At 27.8% G+C, this 17,007-nt stretch overlaps 1 protein-coding gene across 1 annotated transcript; it reads left to right on the top strand.

Moving 5' to 3' along the window:
* Positions 1-2,038: 2,038 nt before the first annotated feature.
* On the top strand, positions 2,039-11,781 carry LOC130669598 (ubiquitin domain-containing protein UBFD1-like). Its single transcript, XM_057472584.1, has 5 exons — positions 2,039-2,150; positions 2,408-2,779; positions 6,600-6,790; positions 7,478-7,666; positions 11,312-11,781. Exons 1-5 carry the CDS (start codon positions 2,141-2,143, stop codon positions 11,420-11,422), a joined length of 873 nt encoding a protein of 290 aa, XP_057328567.1. The 5' UTR covers positions 2,039-2,140; the 3' UTR covers positions 11,423-11,781.
* The last annotated feature ends 5,226 nt before the right edge of the window (positions 11,782-17,007 follow it).

Genomic DNA, 17,007 nt, shown 5'->3' with positions numbered 1-17,007 from the left:
AAAAGTCAACATTTAGTTAATATTTTTGGGTAACAAACTGTCAGCATTAAAATGATAACTTTTATTTATCCCCAAATAGACATCATTTATTACGTCATTTTATGACAACTATTCGCTAACATTTTTATATTATGTTTTGTTAACATTTTTTTTGGGGGCTTTAAAAAAACTTTTAAAAGTTGACGTTTTAAAATTCCATTTGTCATCATTTTATTAACATTTTAAATAGCAGAGAGTTGACTTGAAATGGGCAACTAAAAGCGAACAGAACGCGGGCCTGGCCACTTGAGATAGTTTAAGGCCAGTTTTTCAATCCAGGCTTAAAATTAAAATTGCTAGTGTACTAGCCCGTGTAAAAAAAATTCGTTCCAAAAATGTTCTGCATGTGGAACTTCTTAACATGAGACAGATTAGAACTTTGAATGGAACTTTTTTGGAACGTTAGTCATTTTGATGGTAAAAAAAAAGTTTTTATGAGCAAATTTAAAGTTAAAAAAGGACGTTTTTGGAACTTTTTTGGAATTTTATATAGACATTCCAAAAAAGTTCCAGAATCTTTTAAATTTTTTATGGACTAAAAAAAGCATTCCAAAACATTCCAAAATCACTACTTTTGCATCTCGTGTAAATTAAAGACGTTCCAGAAATATGCCAAAATAGTATTCAAAAATCATTACTTTTGAATTTTTTATAGAACGAAAAAAAACGTCCATCAAAAAGTCCAAAAAAGTTCCAAGAACCTCCTTTTTTGACTCTAAATTCGCTCATAAAAACTTATTTTATACCACAAAAATTACTAACGTTCCAAAAAAATTCCATTCAAAGTTCTAATCTGTCTCATTTTCAGAAGTTCCACATGCGGAACTTTTTTGGAATCTTTTCGGAAAGAATTTTTTTAACACGGGTATATCTGGAATAAAAATAAACCCAGTTTGAAAAACTGGCCCTTAATTAAAATTAGCTGACGACTAATAATTTTTGAATTTTTTTAAAGATAAATTTAAAAAAAAAAAATATTTAATAAAATTGCCTGAATTTTTTCAAATTTTCTACATGTGCATATTCTAGTTTTTTTTTTTTTTTAAATTAAATTGTTAAAAAAACAAATTCGAAAATTATCAATTGTCTGCTAACTTCAGGATCATGTTTATTCCATTCATTAAATATTTTATCTGCGCAAAAATAATGAGCGTGAATGTAGCAGACATCAGACAAATTTAAAATTATTAATAAATAGAGTAAATAATTAATTTTGAAAATTAAAACAAAATGCGCATTTAAAAAATTTAAAAATTCATAAGTGCATTTTTTGTAAATATTATTTTTTAAATTATTTACTCAATTTATTTATAATTTTAAATTTGTCTGATGTCTGCTACATTCACACTCGTGCAAAAATAATTAAAATAAAAATATATGATGAGTATGAATGTAGCAGACATCAGACAAATTTAAAATTATTAATAGAGTAAATAATTAATAAAATAAAATTTTTAAAAAATGCGCTTAAAAAAAATTTTGAAATTAACGAGTGCATTTTTTATAAATACTACTTTTTAAAATTATTTACTCTATTTATAATTTTAAATTTGTCTGATGTCTGCTACACTCACACTCATACGTCATACTGATGACTTTTGATTACGAATCAATTTTTTAAACAATAAAAAACATTAACGCACCTGTAGTTCATTTGAAATACTTTGCTGAACTGCATGCGCAAAAAAGATGCGCAGAACAAGTTTTCTGTGAGAGAAAGAGCTCGAGCCGCCACCTGTCTAGAGACTAAATTTAGTAACCCTATTTTCGGGATAAAACTGAAGTTAGCCGACGTCAAAAAATTTTTGAATTCTTTTAAAAACGATAAAATATAAAAAAAAAATATTTGAAAAAATTGCACCTATAGTCTTTTTAATTTTCTACATGCGCATATTTTTATTTTTATTTATTTTTTAAATTAAACTGTTGAAAAGAAAATTCAAAAATTGTTAATTGTCTGCGAACTTCAGGACCACATTTTCGGGGGAAATTTTATAAAGTTGGTGCCTTTAGGAAATTTGTGTCTTTTGTCTCCAGCCGGCAAACCTGTAGTTTCTAACGGTGTCTAATTCTAACCAAACTTAACAAAACTTTATTCATCATGGACGTTGGTACGTAAGCATATTATTATTTATATATTTTATTATTGTTTATTTTTTACACTTTAATGATTGATGATAATTTTTTTTAATTTGAATTTTAAAACTGACCCAAAAAATTAATAACAAATTACTTCTATAAAAAATCATCAGAAATATTCAAAATATTTTTTCAAAAGTAATGCAAGTCAGGGTTTTTATTTACAGCAACGATGATAATCATTTTTCAAAAGATAAATTTTTTTAATCCAAATAATAATTTTTTTTAGACACAGAAAAAGCTGACTGTCATGAAAATCATTGTGGCAATTCAACGTGTTCTGAAGTTAAATTAAATGAGGCACCAAACACTAACGTAGAAAACAATGAAAAACCACCAAGTGAAGATTTACCCAAAAATAAGGGTGACATAGACAAGGACCTAGACAGCGAAGAACCCAATAAAGTTACTGAAAATATAGAATTTAAAGTTATTTATAATAAAAAGAAAATCGATGTCACCTTCCCACTGGATGGGTTAGTAATTGATTTAAAAACTCACTTACAAAATATAATATCAGTACCAAAGGAAATGCAAAAAGTTATGATCAAAGGTCTAGCCAAAGATCAAGATACTCTTCGCAGTCTAGGAGTTACGAATGGTAAGATCCTATTTTATAAGAACTCTAGTAGTATTCTTAAGAAAGTCTTACGTAAATCTACCTTCAGTCTTCAGCAAGTCTGCATCATCAGTCTTGGACTAGTCTGAGACAAGACACCCGTAAGATACGTTAAGTAAATCTGTAGTAATTTGCTAAAGACGACATACTTTAAGATGCATTCGCTCAGATTTGCTGCATAATTGCTTAAGATACCTGGACATGGCAACCGTTACTTTGTGATCCGTCTATTCAGCATTAGTATAGTAAATTCAGTAGCTCCACTTAATGTTCGATATAATTTTATCGAGAGATAACAACATTAATTTGTAGCTCTTTAAATTTAAACGAAGAACTTGCAGCCACTACGTGACTGCCCAAATATCACAACTAAATTTATAAAATACGCAGAAAAAAAAGATTTTTTGCCGCAGCAAAATTTTAATGATACTGAAGTTAGCAGACGTCTAATAATTTTTGGATTTTTTTTTAGACGATAAAACATAAAAAAAAAAATATTTGACAAAATTGCATCTGTGGTTTTTTAAATTTTCTACATGTGCATTTTTTTATTGTATTTTTTTGAAATTTATTTGTTGAAATACGAAAATTAAAAAATTTTTAAATGTCTGCTAATTCCAGTATCATTAAATTTTATGCATTATCAATTAAATACAAAAATTGTCTTGGGGCGAGAAAAAATTTTCCTTGCACCAAGTAATTTTTTCTAGTTCTAAATAAATTTTTGTTTTCAATTCACAATGCAAAAAATTTATTGGGGTAAGTTAAAATTTTCTTTAGGCGAGTAAACATTTTTTGTCTCAATGAATCCTTTTTTTTTCTATGCACACTTTTTTGGCTTTTAAAATTTTCCTAAAACCAAAAGGGAGCATAAAAATCTGTCATTTTGGAATAAGTAACGCGATATAAATAATATAACTATATATTCAGTGGCATTCAGTCATATTTAGTGACAGAATAATTAAAGAATTAATTTATTTAAAGAAAATAAATACGATCGTCTTTTTTCTCGCGTAATTTAAATGTAATTAGAATGGTATAGATAAATCTATTTATCTTAATACTTGGCAATTAAAAAGAGTTTAAAGTATGAAAAGGCACAAATTTAAGTCAAGACCTATCTAATGATATCAATTTAAATAACATTAACTAATTCTATTGTATAGATATTAGGGTAGGCCGAAAATCCGCTTTTTTTAATTTTCATTATTAATACCAAAAATATTTTTCCTCGTACAAAAAAAAAATTTTCGGAAATCAAAAAAAATTTTAGGTCGATATCTTGGGCTCGCTAAATCCCGCTAAAGTTAGAAGTTGTTTAAAATTTTTTTTCCAACACATTTTGATCGGAAATTTAATTCTCTACAAAAAAAGTCTTATAATAAAATTACGTAATGTTGATAGTTACTCAGATAATTGCAATTTTGCTCTAAAAAATGAAATTTTTCGAGATATTATTACTTTTTCAGGGTAAAAAATTAATTTTATCATAAAAATTTCGTAGGAAATTCAATTTTCTACAAAACAGACCTAATCAAAGTTTATTCAAAGTTGATAGTTACGAAAATAACAGCAATTCTTGGTGAAAACCACCAAATAACGAGAAATGTGACTATCTAAACATAAAACTGTCAGTTTCTGAATAACTATAAATTTCAAGTTTTTACCAGAAGACCAATTTTGTAAGAAATTTGATTTTCCATGAAATTTATATGATAAAATTTATATCGCGTGCTTAAAGGTAAAAGGGCTTATAGCTAAGGGTTAATAGGGATTTGTGGTAAAAGGGCGTATAAAAAAATTTTTTTTTGCCATTCGGTTTGAAATTGTCTGAAACGTAAAAATCTGTGAAAAAAAAAAAGTTGGTATCCTAAAGGTGAAAGGGCGTATCTCAAGACATACGCCCTTTCACCTTTAAGAAAAGTACTACTTAAAGGTAAAAGGGCGCATAAAAAAAAATCGTATTTTTTATACCAAATGTTAAATAACGCGTTACTAGAACCAAAAGGGCGTATAAAAAAAAATTTTTTCGATCCAATCAATGTAAAAATGTAGGAAACATTAAAATCTATGGAAAAAACAAAAAAAAAAATTTTTTTATTATACGCCCTTTTGGTTTTAAGAAAAAATTTTTTTAAAGTCATAAGGCCGTATCCTGTTTTTTCGGTTGTTATCAATTATAGGTCAGAGTAAGAGAAAAAATTGCAAGGGTAATAAAAATTATCACTCCATTACTTAATTTATCTGAACAAATATTTATTTAAGTAAAAAACCAAATTTCTTTATTTAATTTTGATCGAATCTTAAGTTTGTTATATTTTTTTTAATTCAACAATTGATGTAAAAAAATGTATAATTCGAGAATGAAAAAAATGCATTTAAAAAATTTTAAATTCTATGAGTGCAGTGAAAATTGATTTAACCAAATTAATAAAATGTACTTTTAGATTTTTTAATTTTTCAAAGGTGCATTTCTTCATTTTTCAATCAAGGTTTCATTTCTATTTTCTGTTTTTTTTTTTTTTTTTTTTTTTTTTTCATCGGTATTATCAAAGTCCAATTTTCAGCGATGATAATAGTTTATAAATTTTTTTATTATTATCAAGTTATGTTCTAAAAAAAAAATAAAAAATCTTTTTTTTTATAATCTTAGGTACAGATGATCCTGACGATGGCGATGGCATAGGACCAATACCCTGATGAATTTATTTTTTCTTCATTTTTCATTCGTTTTTTCACTTGAATAAATATTTGTTCTTATAAATTAAATTGTGGAGTGGTAATTTTGATTGGAGTGGCATTTTTTTGTCTTACTCTGACCTATAACTTATACTAAATCGAAAAAACAGGATACGCCCTTTTACCTTTAGATCACCAAAATTTCGAATTCTTAAAAGTAAAAGGGCGTATAATTAAAGACATACGCCCTTTTACCTTTCAATTTTTTTTTTTTCAATTTTAAGCGTAGAATGTGTCTACTACTCGATTGGCAATAAAAAAAAAAAGTATGCGCCCTTTTACCTTTGCAAAGGTAAAAGGGCGCATAAATTGTTATAAGCCCTTTTACCTTTAAGCACGCGATATTTTACCCTGAAAAAGTGATAATATCTTGAAAATTTATATTTTTTAGAACAAAATTGCAATTATCTCAGTAACTATCAACTTTACGTAATTTTATTATAGGACCTTTTTTGTAGAGAATTAAATTTCCGATCAAAATGTGTTGGAAAAAAATTTTTAAACAACTTCTCACTTTAACGGGATTTGGCGAGCCAAAGATATCGACCTAAAATTTTTTTTGTTTTCTGAAACATTTTTTTTTTGTACAAAGAAAAATATTTTTGGTATTAATAATGAAAATTCAAAAAAAGCGTATTTTCAGCCCACCCTAATAGATATGGCGGGAACAAAATTTTCTTTATTCTCTTAAAAATATAAATGAGGGCCACTGGGTTCGCTTCAGGTATTGCGTTTGAGCTATGAGTGACTCGGAAAATAAGAAACCCGATATCTTGAGCAATTCTGCAGCAACTTTGACTTATCATCGTTTTCTAGTACGTATATTTCTTAAGAATTGCTGCAGACTGTTTCTACATATTTCCGTAAGTCTTTAAGAAGAATCTTAAGCAAGAGTTGATAAAATCTGCAGCAATTATACTTAAGAAATACATCTTCGTCTTGTTTAAATCTTCCATAAGAAACTTGCTGAAGGACATACGTCAAGGAACTTGCTTAAGACTGACACTAGGATATTTACCAGAAGCACTAAAAAATAATTTGTATTTTAATTTTTATTTTGCAGGGGCCAAAGTAATGATTGTCGGATCAAAATTAGACGATGTATTATCAGTTTCTGTTCCAAATAAACAAGAAGTACAAGACGAAGCTGCGGCAGCTTCAAGTAAGGAACCTTTGACACAACAAAAAATCCACAGGAAAATTTTGGATAAGGGGGTACCTGAAGATGCTATGCCAGGAATTATAAATGTCCAGGTTTGCTACCATCAATCATCACTAGGCCCGAGATTTTTGCTTTAATTTAAAATCAACCAATAATAAATAATGTTGTAAAATTTTTTATATTACGGCAGAAATATTGGTCGTATAAAAAAATTTTTTAAGCAAAAGTTGTAGGAAATTTAATTTTCGAAAAAAAATGTCTCTTATAATTTTTTCTTAGGGCTAAAAAGAAGGCCTTAATTTCAAAGTTAAAATTTTTATAATGATCAAAAATTTGAATTATTCATCATGGATCTTAATTTATGAATTACGGTGAAAATATTGGCCGTATAAAAAAATTTTTTAAGTAAAAGTTGTTCAGAATTTAATTTTATAAAAAAAATGTCCCTTATAATTTTTTCTTAAGACTAAAAAAAAAGCCGTAATTTTAAAATTAAAATTTTCATAATGATCAAAAATTTGAATTATTCATTATAGATTTAAATTTTTGAATTACGATGAAAATATTGGCCGTATAAAAAAATCTAAAGAGACATTTTTTTTAGAAAATTAAATTTCCTACAACTTTTGTTTCAAAACTTTTCTGATAAGACCAATATTTTCGCCGTAATATCAAACATTTGAACTATTCATTTCTAAATCAAAGCGAAAATCTTGTCCCTATTCATCACTAGCACTCATATCCTAGTATTTTTTTGCTTATGACGTATCTGATTTCAGGATCCCCTTCCGGAATTTCCATTATCAGGAATGCTTAATAAATCAGGTGGTAAAGTTAGATTAACATTTAAGCTAGAACAAGATCAATTATGGATCGGGACTAAGGAGAGAACTGACAAAATATCAATGAATTCAATTAAAAATATTCATAGTGAGCCGATTCCCGAATTTCCAGAATATCACATTATGGTTAGTATCGGTTTTCTTTACAATAGATACTTCTTAGTAGATTACATAGAGATCTAACTATTGTATTTGTCTTCATGAAGTGACTTGACAAAAATTTTATCATTTCCTGTCTCGGCTAGTCGACTAGGATAGCGACCACAATTCTACACCGGTTTTGATGAAACTTCGTATAGTTATTCTTTAGTTAACGAATTCGGTTCAGTTTGAAAATGAGCTCAATCTTCCAGAAAATTTAGAAGTTATGACCGTTTGAAATTTTTTGATTTTTCGAAAAAGTTGATTTTTGTTGATTTATCATCAAATAACTTCTGAACTCAAATAAATAATATATTTCGGGTGATTGCATCTTAAAGATCATTCAATTAGCTTTGATTTGTGCTGTCATTACTCATTCTTTTGATAATTTTTTTTAATATTTCGATGAATTTCAAAATATTTTAGCAAGTAGGAAAAATTTTTTTTCGCTTTAGCGTTTAATGACTTTTGATTAATACATAATAGTTGAATCTCATTACACTGAAATAAAAAAAATTAAATTTAAGTAATAATTTTTTCGTTTCCATACATACTTGGGCTGTACATCTAAACCGGCTTAACCGGTTAAAAAAGTTAACCAGGTTAATTAGCTGATTAGCTGGTCAGCTTAGCTAATTTAACCAGTTAACTTCATTAGCTTGGCTAAGTAGCCAAAGGCTTAACCGGTTAACTCAAATTAGCTAGGCTAATTAGCTGAGGGTTTAACCGGTTAAATGGTTAATTTTTTTTTTTTCATCTATTCGCTACTTTATTTTAGAAAATGTCTTGGAAATATCATATTTATTTAATTTTAGACCGAAAAAGCTATAACAAAAAATTTATACTATTAGTTCAAAGAAAATTCTCTACAATTTTTCAAATTATTTACTTGAAAATATATCGCGTTACTTATGCCAAAAACGCGTATCTCAAAATATACGCCTTTTTGGCTCTGTAAAACCAAAAAGGCGCATTAAAAAATCTTTTTTCGGATAAACTTGGGAATGTTACAACAAACAACTATCTAGAAAAAAACGAAAAAAAAATTTGAAAACCAAAAGGGCGTATCATTTTTTTTCTTTTCAATTATTATTAATTCTTAGCGAAAAAAAATCGAGAGAACAGTAAAATAAATGACTTTACAACTCGATCAATTGGAAAAAAACATTAAATTAAATGAAAAAAATGTTCCCAAGTTGATCAGAAAAAAAGATTTTTTTATACGCCCTTTTGGCATCAGTAACGCGATATATATTTTTGATTAAATAATTTTAAAAATTAAAATGAATTTTTCTTTACCTAATAGTACAAATTTTTTGTTATCGCTTTTTCGGTCTATAATTAAGTAAATATGATATTTTCTATACATTTTCTAAGATAAAGTAGCGAATAGATGAAAAAAAAAAAAAATTAACCATTTAACCGGTTAAACCCTCAGCTAATTAGCCTAGCTAATTTGAGTTAACCGGTTAAGCCTTTGGCTGCTTAGCCAAGCTAATGAAGTTAACCGGTTAAATTAGCTAAGCTGACCAGCTAATCAGCTAATTAACCTGGTTAACTTTTTTAACCGGTTAAGCCGGTTTAGACGTACAGCCCTAATACATACTCAAAATAAGTCATTTTTAAAAAAATTAAATTGATAGTACTGATTTTAAGAAAACTTTTGCTTCACTTTAGTAATAAATTTCTAGAAGTATCAATTACTTGGCAAGCAAATATTTCGACAGTTCAGTTGATACCTTCTCAAATTTATTACAATTAAAAACTCCGATAAAATATTTATTCGGTTGAAATAAAAAAAGGACTTGAAGAAAGATTTAATTAAAAATTAGAAAAAAATTCTTACACTAAGAAAAAAATTTGATTTTATAACGAAATGAAATTTCTCATCGGTATTGATAAAAATATAAAATATATTAATTTTTTCGAGAGCTACTTCTATAAACTATTAAATATTCAAATTTTATTATTTAGTTGTGTAAATTAATATTTAAGATGACAAACATCAATGAATAATCAGAGTTTATTAAAAACAAGATTTCCAATAAGCCGCCGTGGCTGAGCCTCATGTTTCGCGCGATCGGTCTAGTTTCAAATCTCAGGGAGGTTAAAATTATTTATTTATAAAAAAAATGTTTGTTAAAGTTCGAAACTAATCTGACGTTAGATAAAAAAAGGCATGCCTGATTTAATTTTTTTTACTACTATTGTTAAGTGTATAGTAGGATGGCGCAAAAAAACCGACGATTTTTTTTTTTTCGATCTCGCATGATTGAAATTCGGATTTTTATTTCTAATTTTTTTTCTTTCTCGTGGCAGCAACAGTTTATATTTGTAAAATCATGACTATGCTGAAAATTTCAGCCCAAAACTTAAATATTTAAACGGCGCTCAAGAATTTTGAATATTAACTGATAATATTTAACTACTAGTTTGAATTAGTTTTTATATTTTTTTATAACTCAATTATTGTCATTTCACTTAAATATAACTTTTGCATAACCAAAAATATACAGGACAGTCTTCAACAATAAAATTTTGTAAGTTTTGAATAAGCGAAAAAACCTAAAAATTGAATTAAAAAATAAAAAAGTATAAAAAAAACTTATTATTTCTATTTCTCGGGTTATATTTTCATTCATTGTCATGCAAATTGATGGTGAAAAAATCGAGAAGCTTTGTTATTAATATTTAAGGGTCGCTCAAAAACTTCCAAAAGACAGCACTCGGAAACATTCAAAATTCTTGAGCGAGGTTTAAATATTCAAATTTTGGGCTGAAATTTTCAGCATAGTCATAATTTTACAGATATAAAATATTGCTGCCACGAGAAAGAAAAAAAATTTAGAAATAAAAATCCGAATTTCGATTATTTTTGATATTTTCAAAATTCGTGAGCGACCTCTTGAAAATTTTTTATCGACCTGATTTTTGGAGAGGCTTCTCAAAACATCGTAAACCAACAAATTTTCATGCGAGATCGAAAAAAAAAAAATAGTCGGTTTTTTTGCGCCACCCTAGTGTATAGCCTTGTCTGCCTTTTACACTTTTTTTTCCCTTTAATCGCAATTGCCACCTTTTCTATTCCCTCCTCTTTTTCATGCGGCTGTGGACCGACTTGTGCTTCTGTACTGCATAATTACAATTAAAAAAAATAATTGCTCGGCATTATTTAAGTAACTAAAATACTTAAATCAAAAATTTTCTTTTTACATACATTTTTTTCTCGTCGTAGTTTATCATCCGTGCTTTAATTGTTACTACTGTACTCATATAATGGCCTTTTCTGAAACAGAAATTACCTATTTATTTATTGAAATTTAGTTGTTGCTTTTGTTCTCCTAATTATCCTTGAAAATGTGAGACTGCTTCAATAGAATTTATTCCCGCGTAACACTTTTCAAATCTCACCATCTAAATTCAAAAAGTTATAACTAATTTCGCTTCATTTATCATATTTTTGAATGATCAAGTTTTTGACTTCAAAATATCGAAAAAATGTTGAAAAAAAATTTCTTTTTAATTCAATCGTATCTCAAAGCGAGAACGAATAAATTAATCATAAGAAATCTACTTCCATTTTGAATGCCGGCCTTTTTTTTACCCAATAAAAATATTTATTGTTTTCAGGGAATACAATTAGGTACAACAGAAGCATCGAGATATTGGATATATTGGGTCCCTGCACAATACATCGCTGCCATCAAAGATGCTGTCCTCGGCAAGTGGTGTTATTTTTAATTTATGTCAAATTTTCGATAATAATTAAAATAATTACGCGATTAATAAATGTGAACATCGTCATGAAACGACTATACTAGTCACGCATTTTTATTATTAAAATTTATTATTATTAATATTAATATTATGGTTCTAGAGCTTTCGTCGTATATTCTTCGATAAACGACTTAGTAATTTAAAAATAAATAATTAAAATCTTAAATGTAAATAAAATATCATCAGATCTTATCAGAATTTCCAGGTTGTTTTAATAATTTTCGGTTGTTTATAAATAAAATATTCGTCAAATTAAAATAATTTTTAGAAAAATGTCATCTCCATTTTTTCTATTTAATAATAAAGTGCCACAAATATTTTGAAAGCTAAAGGAAATTTTTAATTAAGTTTGAAAAATATTTGTAAAATAATATTAAAATTAAAATTCATGCCAACAAAAGGAAAAATTTATTTATTTTTATTTAGTGATAAAAATATTCGCCTTAATTTTACAAGAGCTACGAAAATTATTTTCAAGTTCTCTATCACTTAAAAAATTGTATGACAATAGAGAAGTCGCATGAATTTTTTATCATCACAAATTTATTTAGAGATAAATGAACAACTTTTTTAGAATATGTTTTAATCATCTTTTTTTAAGTCAAAATTTTCATTTTTTTATAAATTAATTATTTTTGGTGCAAAAAAAACGACTTATGGTCGGTAATGACGTCATTACATTTGTTACACAGAAAAAAAAATTAACTTGGTTCAAGTAAATTATTTTCTTAAAAATATCATTCTTGTTTCAAAACATCTAAACTTTTCAATTAAAAAAAAAATTCAATTTTGAATAAATAAATTATTACTCTTTAATAGAGAATAAAAATTTTTCTTTTCAAAAATTTTACTCTTGAAAGAAGCATTTTTTGTTTGCAAACAAGATGCATATTTGTTTCTCCCAAGAATTTTTTTCTCTGTTTGAGGCCGATAATATTGACTCAGGATGATACCGACTTAGTTTGAGTACGGCGCATTTTTTGAATCAGGATGTTATTTTACTCGATTCAGAAATATACAAATATATTTTTTAAAATTATCAATCAGTTTATTACTACAATAGTTACTCATACTAATTTTTGATTTGGAAGTTTAATGCATATTTTTATTTAAAAAAAAATTTATTTATACTAAAAATTTAAATAATATTTTTGTTTAATGACCACATTTTCAATAATAGAAAATTTGAGGTAACCCAGTAAATAAGCATTGACAATTAAATACATTTACTGTAAAAATCTTTAAAGTTTGAACACAGTAATTATTTACTACTTTAGGTATTATGATAACGAAATTTGTTCATATTTATATACATTAAACTAAAATAATTATCAACGACGAGATTAATGTTTCGATGTTCAAATTGTGAACTTACAATTCAAAACTAACTACAACTAACCGAGAAAAACAAGCAAATACGCTGTACTCATCGAAGCGCCATCTGGCGTAAAAATTTATACTTCACCCAAGTAAATCTGTTACTTGGTTTGAGAGTTAGATTTATTGTGTGAAAAAAATGTACTTTTGAGCCAAGCATACACAAATCTTGATTTAAGAATCCTGAAACTCTTTGGGCCAAGAAATAAATTCTTGAAGCAAAAAAATGGAATTTTTCAAACTAGTATTCTTGGTTCAAGAATATTTCACTTGAATCAAGTCAACTTTTTTTTCTGTGTAGAACTGAGAACCAATAAAAGTCACGCTTTATTCTCTTGTATTTTGTTGATTCTAATAGAGTGTTATGATGGATATTTTTTCATCTCCCTGCAATGGCGCGTCGGAACTGATATAATGACGTCACTAGTATTTAAGTTTAAATTTTTTATTTAAAAATTAATCGCGAAATTTATTATTATAATACTTTTCCCTCAATTTTTCTTAACAACTTTCATAAAACTAAAAAAAGTATTTTAATTACAAACATGCAACTTCTCTATTGTAATTTTATTATTTACAATCTATTTATTGGCAACCCACATGTCTATAACGAAAAAGTTTTACGTTGTTAAAATTCCGTGGAACTCTGCGATAATTGTACTCATTTAAATTGTTGTGCGATAATTTTCAAGTAAAAAATTTTCATGATACCAACATCGAAATTTCGAATTCCCGCGTCTTTACAGCCAGTCGAAACAAGTTAATTTTAGTCCAATGCCGCGAATGAACATTAGCTTCAAAATTATATTACTGAGCTGTAGCCTGAAGCCCACCTCCTTAATACAGGAGGCCGTTTCTTCTCTCTGTTGGATATACACGCGCTGCGAAGCCTCTACTTCCTGTCCAGACGACACCTTCAGTCGGAAAATATAATCCAGTGACCGAAGGTGGACGTTAATCGGGGAGAGTTCAAAGAACTCGCCATTGACCCATGGTGTCTAATCATAACCATCAATCCAAACTTTTATGGGCCTAACACTCCTTCCATCTCAGAAAATAAAGAGACTCTAGATGAAGTGGGCTTGGGAAGGCCAGTCCGTGGCACCAATTCCCTGTACTGGTCAACAGGCCGTTTCGGGACAAAATGGTAAGACGCGGCCTCGCCTGATTACCTTAAAAAAGATCATCTACATGTGTAATGATTCAAGTTGCGTACAAGCTACTATTCACTTATTAAGTCATTAAAGATTTTCTACTCTTCGAGCTTAAGCTCTTTGATTGTATGGAACAAATCAAAGTTGGATCCTTGTTTGTCCAGGTATTAACAAACGAGTCAATTGTGAATACCTTCAATCAGCGGGCAGAAATGTCTCTGTTTTGTCTCTTTGCAAGAAACAAATAATGTTTCTGTCCGCTGGCTGAAGACATTCGCAATTTAAACTCTGATAATTGTCATTTACTGGGCGTCTTCTTAGAAAGGCAGAGAAAGAAACTACGTCCCTTCTTGTCCAAGTGGTATGTCGACCAATACATGGAATTGGTGCTATAGAACCTATCTAAGTCCGCATAAAGGGAACCGAATAGTAAAATTCTATGGGCACGAATTTGTAGCGGCTGTTGGTTCGGCCCCACACGCAAAAAGATCCTTGATCAGGTCATTGATCCTAGAGTAACGCCAATAAATAGCATTCATAGTTTCTGCTTAATTATAAATTGCAAATTACAATTTACGCTTACGCTAATAGTTGATCACACCGTTGGTCTTAAATTAACTTGCTTCCGACTGGCTGCTGACTAAAAGAAGTTTAAATTCCAATGCAGGTAATCATGAAAAATACTGTGTGTAACTCAGGACGAAATACGACTTCAGACTGCGGGTGATGTCAGCCAACTTCACACTGGTCTGAAATTGTTTTGTTTTATCCCTCGTTACACAATGTACTATTAAAATACAGTAACGCTTTTGTTTTATGAAACTCAAATAAAAGTTGATGTTCAAGAATTGAAACATCAATAAAAAATAGTGATAAAATGTTTCGTTTTTATTTTAATAATCAGTGAAATTAATTATTTTACGTATGTTATTGCTCAGAACTAATATTCTAATTATTTAAATAATAAAATATTTATGATTCTTGCACAGAAAAAAAAGTTGACTTGATTCAAGTGAAATATTCTTGAACCAAGAATACTAGTTTGAAAAATTCCATTTTTTTTTTTGCTTCAAGAATTTATTTCTTGACTCCAGGAGTTTCAGGATTCTTAAATCAAGATTTGTATATGCTTGGTTCAAAAGTACATTTTTTTCACACAATAAATCTAACTCTCAAACCAAGTAACAGATTTACTTGGGTGAAGTAAAAATTTTTACGCCAGGTGGCGCTTCGATGAGTACAGCGTATTTGCTTGTTTTTCTCGGTTAGTTGTAGTTAGTTTTGAATTGTAAGTTCACAATTTGAACATCAAAACATAAATCTCGCCGTTGATAATTATTTTAGTTTAATGTATATAAATATGAACAAATTTCGTTATTATAATACCTAAAGTAGTAAATAATTACTGTGTTCAAACTTTAAAGATTTTTACAGTAAATGTATTTAATTGTCAATGCTTATTTACTGGGTTACCTCAAATTTTCTATTATTGAAAATGTGGTCATTAAACAAAAATGTTATTTAAATTTTTAGTATAAATAAATTTTTTTTTAAATAAAAATATGCATTAAACTTCCAAATCAAAAATTAGTATGAGTAACTATTGTAGTAATAAACTGATTAATAATTTTAAAAAATATATTTGTATATTTCTGAATCGAGTAAAATAACATCCTGATTCAAAAAATGCGCCGTACTCAAACTAAGTCGGTATCATCCTGAGTCAATATTATCGGCCTCAAACCAAGAGAAAAAAATTCTTGGGAGAAATGAATATGCATCTTGTTTGAAAACAACAAATGCTTCTTTCAAGAGTTAAATTTTTGAAAGAAAAATTTTTATTCTCCATTGAAGAGTAATAATTTATTTATTTAAAATTGAACTTTTTTTGAATTGAAAAGTTTAGGTGTTAGGAAACAAGAATGATATTTTTAAGAAAATAATTTACTTGAACCAAGTTAATTTTTTTTTCTGTGTGTGAGTACTTTTTTGAAAATTTGATGACGTATGACTTCATAAATAATTCACTTTTTTTAAATCTACAAACTAACAGGATTAATCATAAGAAAACTTTCTAAAAAAACAACGATTTCAATAAATTTTATAAAGACATAGAAGATTTTGTGGAAAAGTAACCGCGTGCTGGTTATTCATAGACAAATAAATAATGAATACTCGTTTCTGTTCTACTGAATATCATACTTCGAAATATATAAATACCGAGAAAAATCAATAGATGTTATTAAAAATGATTAATTGATGATATATCTACGTTATATATGAGATAAATTTATTATTACTGACATTTATAATAAAAAGTAAATAATACTATACATTTTTGTAAATATATGATTAAAAAAATTGGAAAAACTAAATAGTTGTAATAATCAGTACATTTTATCAGTAATACTTAAAATTCAATGCATGAACTATTGTTATTTTTTAATACGATTTGCTATATGAAAGCTTTGTTGTTTTCATTTATGAATAATATGATTAATAATAAGATACAGTCGACTACCCGTTATAAAACTCTTCCCCACAATCAGTAGTTACAGAGTCCAAACAGCTTCCCAACTTTACCACTTTTGAGTTTTATTAATTAGTGAGTTGCATTAGTAGTAGTAGTAGTAGTATTTATTTCCAGATGTATTTTTTTTTAAAAACTATAATACATTCCCTTCCTCTTTCAATATAATTATTAATATCACATGTAAAATATTAAGTAATTAAATAATAGTAGTACACGGAGAGAAGTGAATGGTAAATTCTCCAATGTAACATAGTAATTATTACCATATAACATGGTAACGCAAGTTTTTTAGCCGTATTATTTATTTAACCTAGTAGTTTGTCCGATTCTGAATGGTAACACTAGCCATGCTAGCAAGGTAATCATTCCTATGCTAGTATGGGAATCATTCATATGCTACATTGGAATCATTTCTATGCTACATTAAAATTATTACAATTTCGATGAAGCTGCTTCCAATTCAAGGTAGTAAGTTTAATATTAAA

This window comes from Microplitis mediator, chromosome 6 (assembly GCF_029852145.1).
Source record: "Microplitis mediator isolate UGA2020A chromosome 6, iyMicMedi2.1, whole genome shotgun sequence".
Taxonomy (NCBI): Eukaryota; Metazoa; Arthropoda; class Insecta; order Hymenoptera; family Braconidae; genus Microplitis; species Microplitis mediator.
Note: the sequence above shows the minus strand (reverse complement) of the source record. Positions and strands in the feature narration are given on the sequence as shown.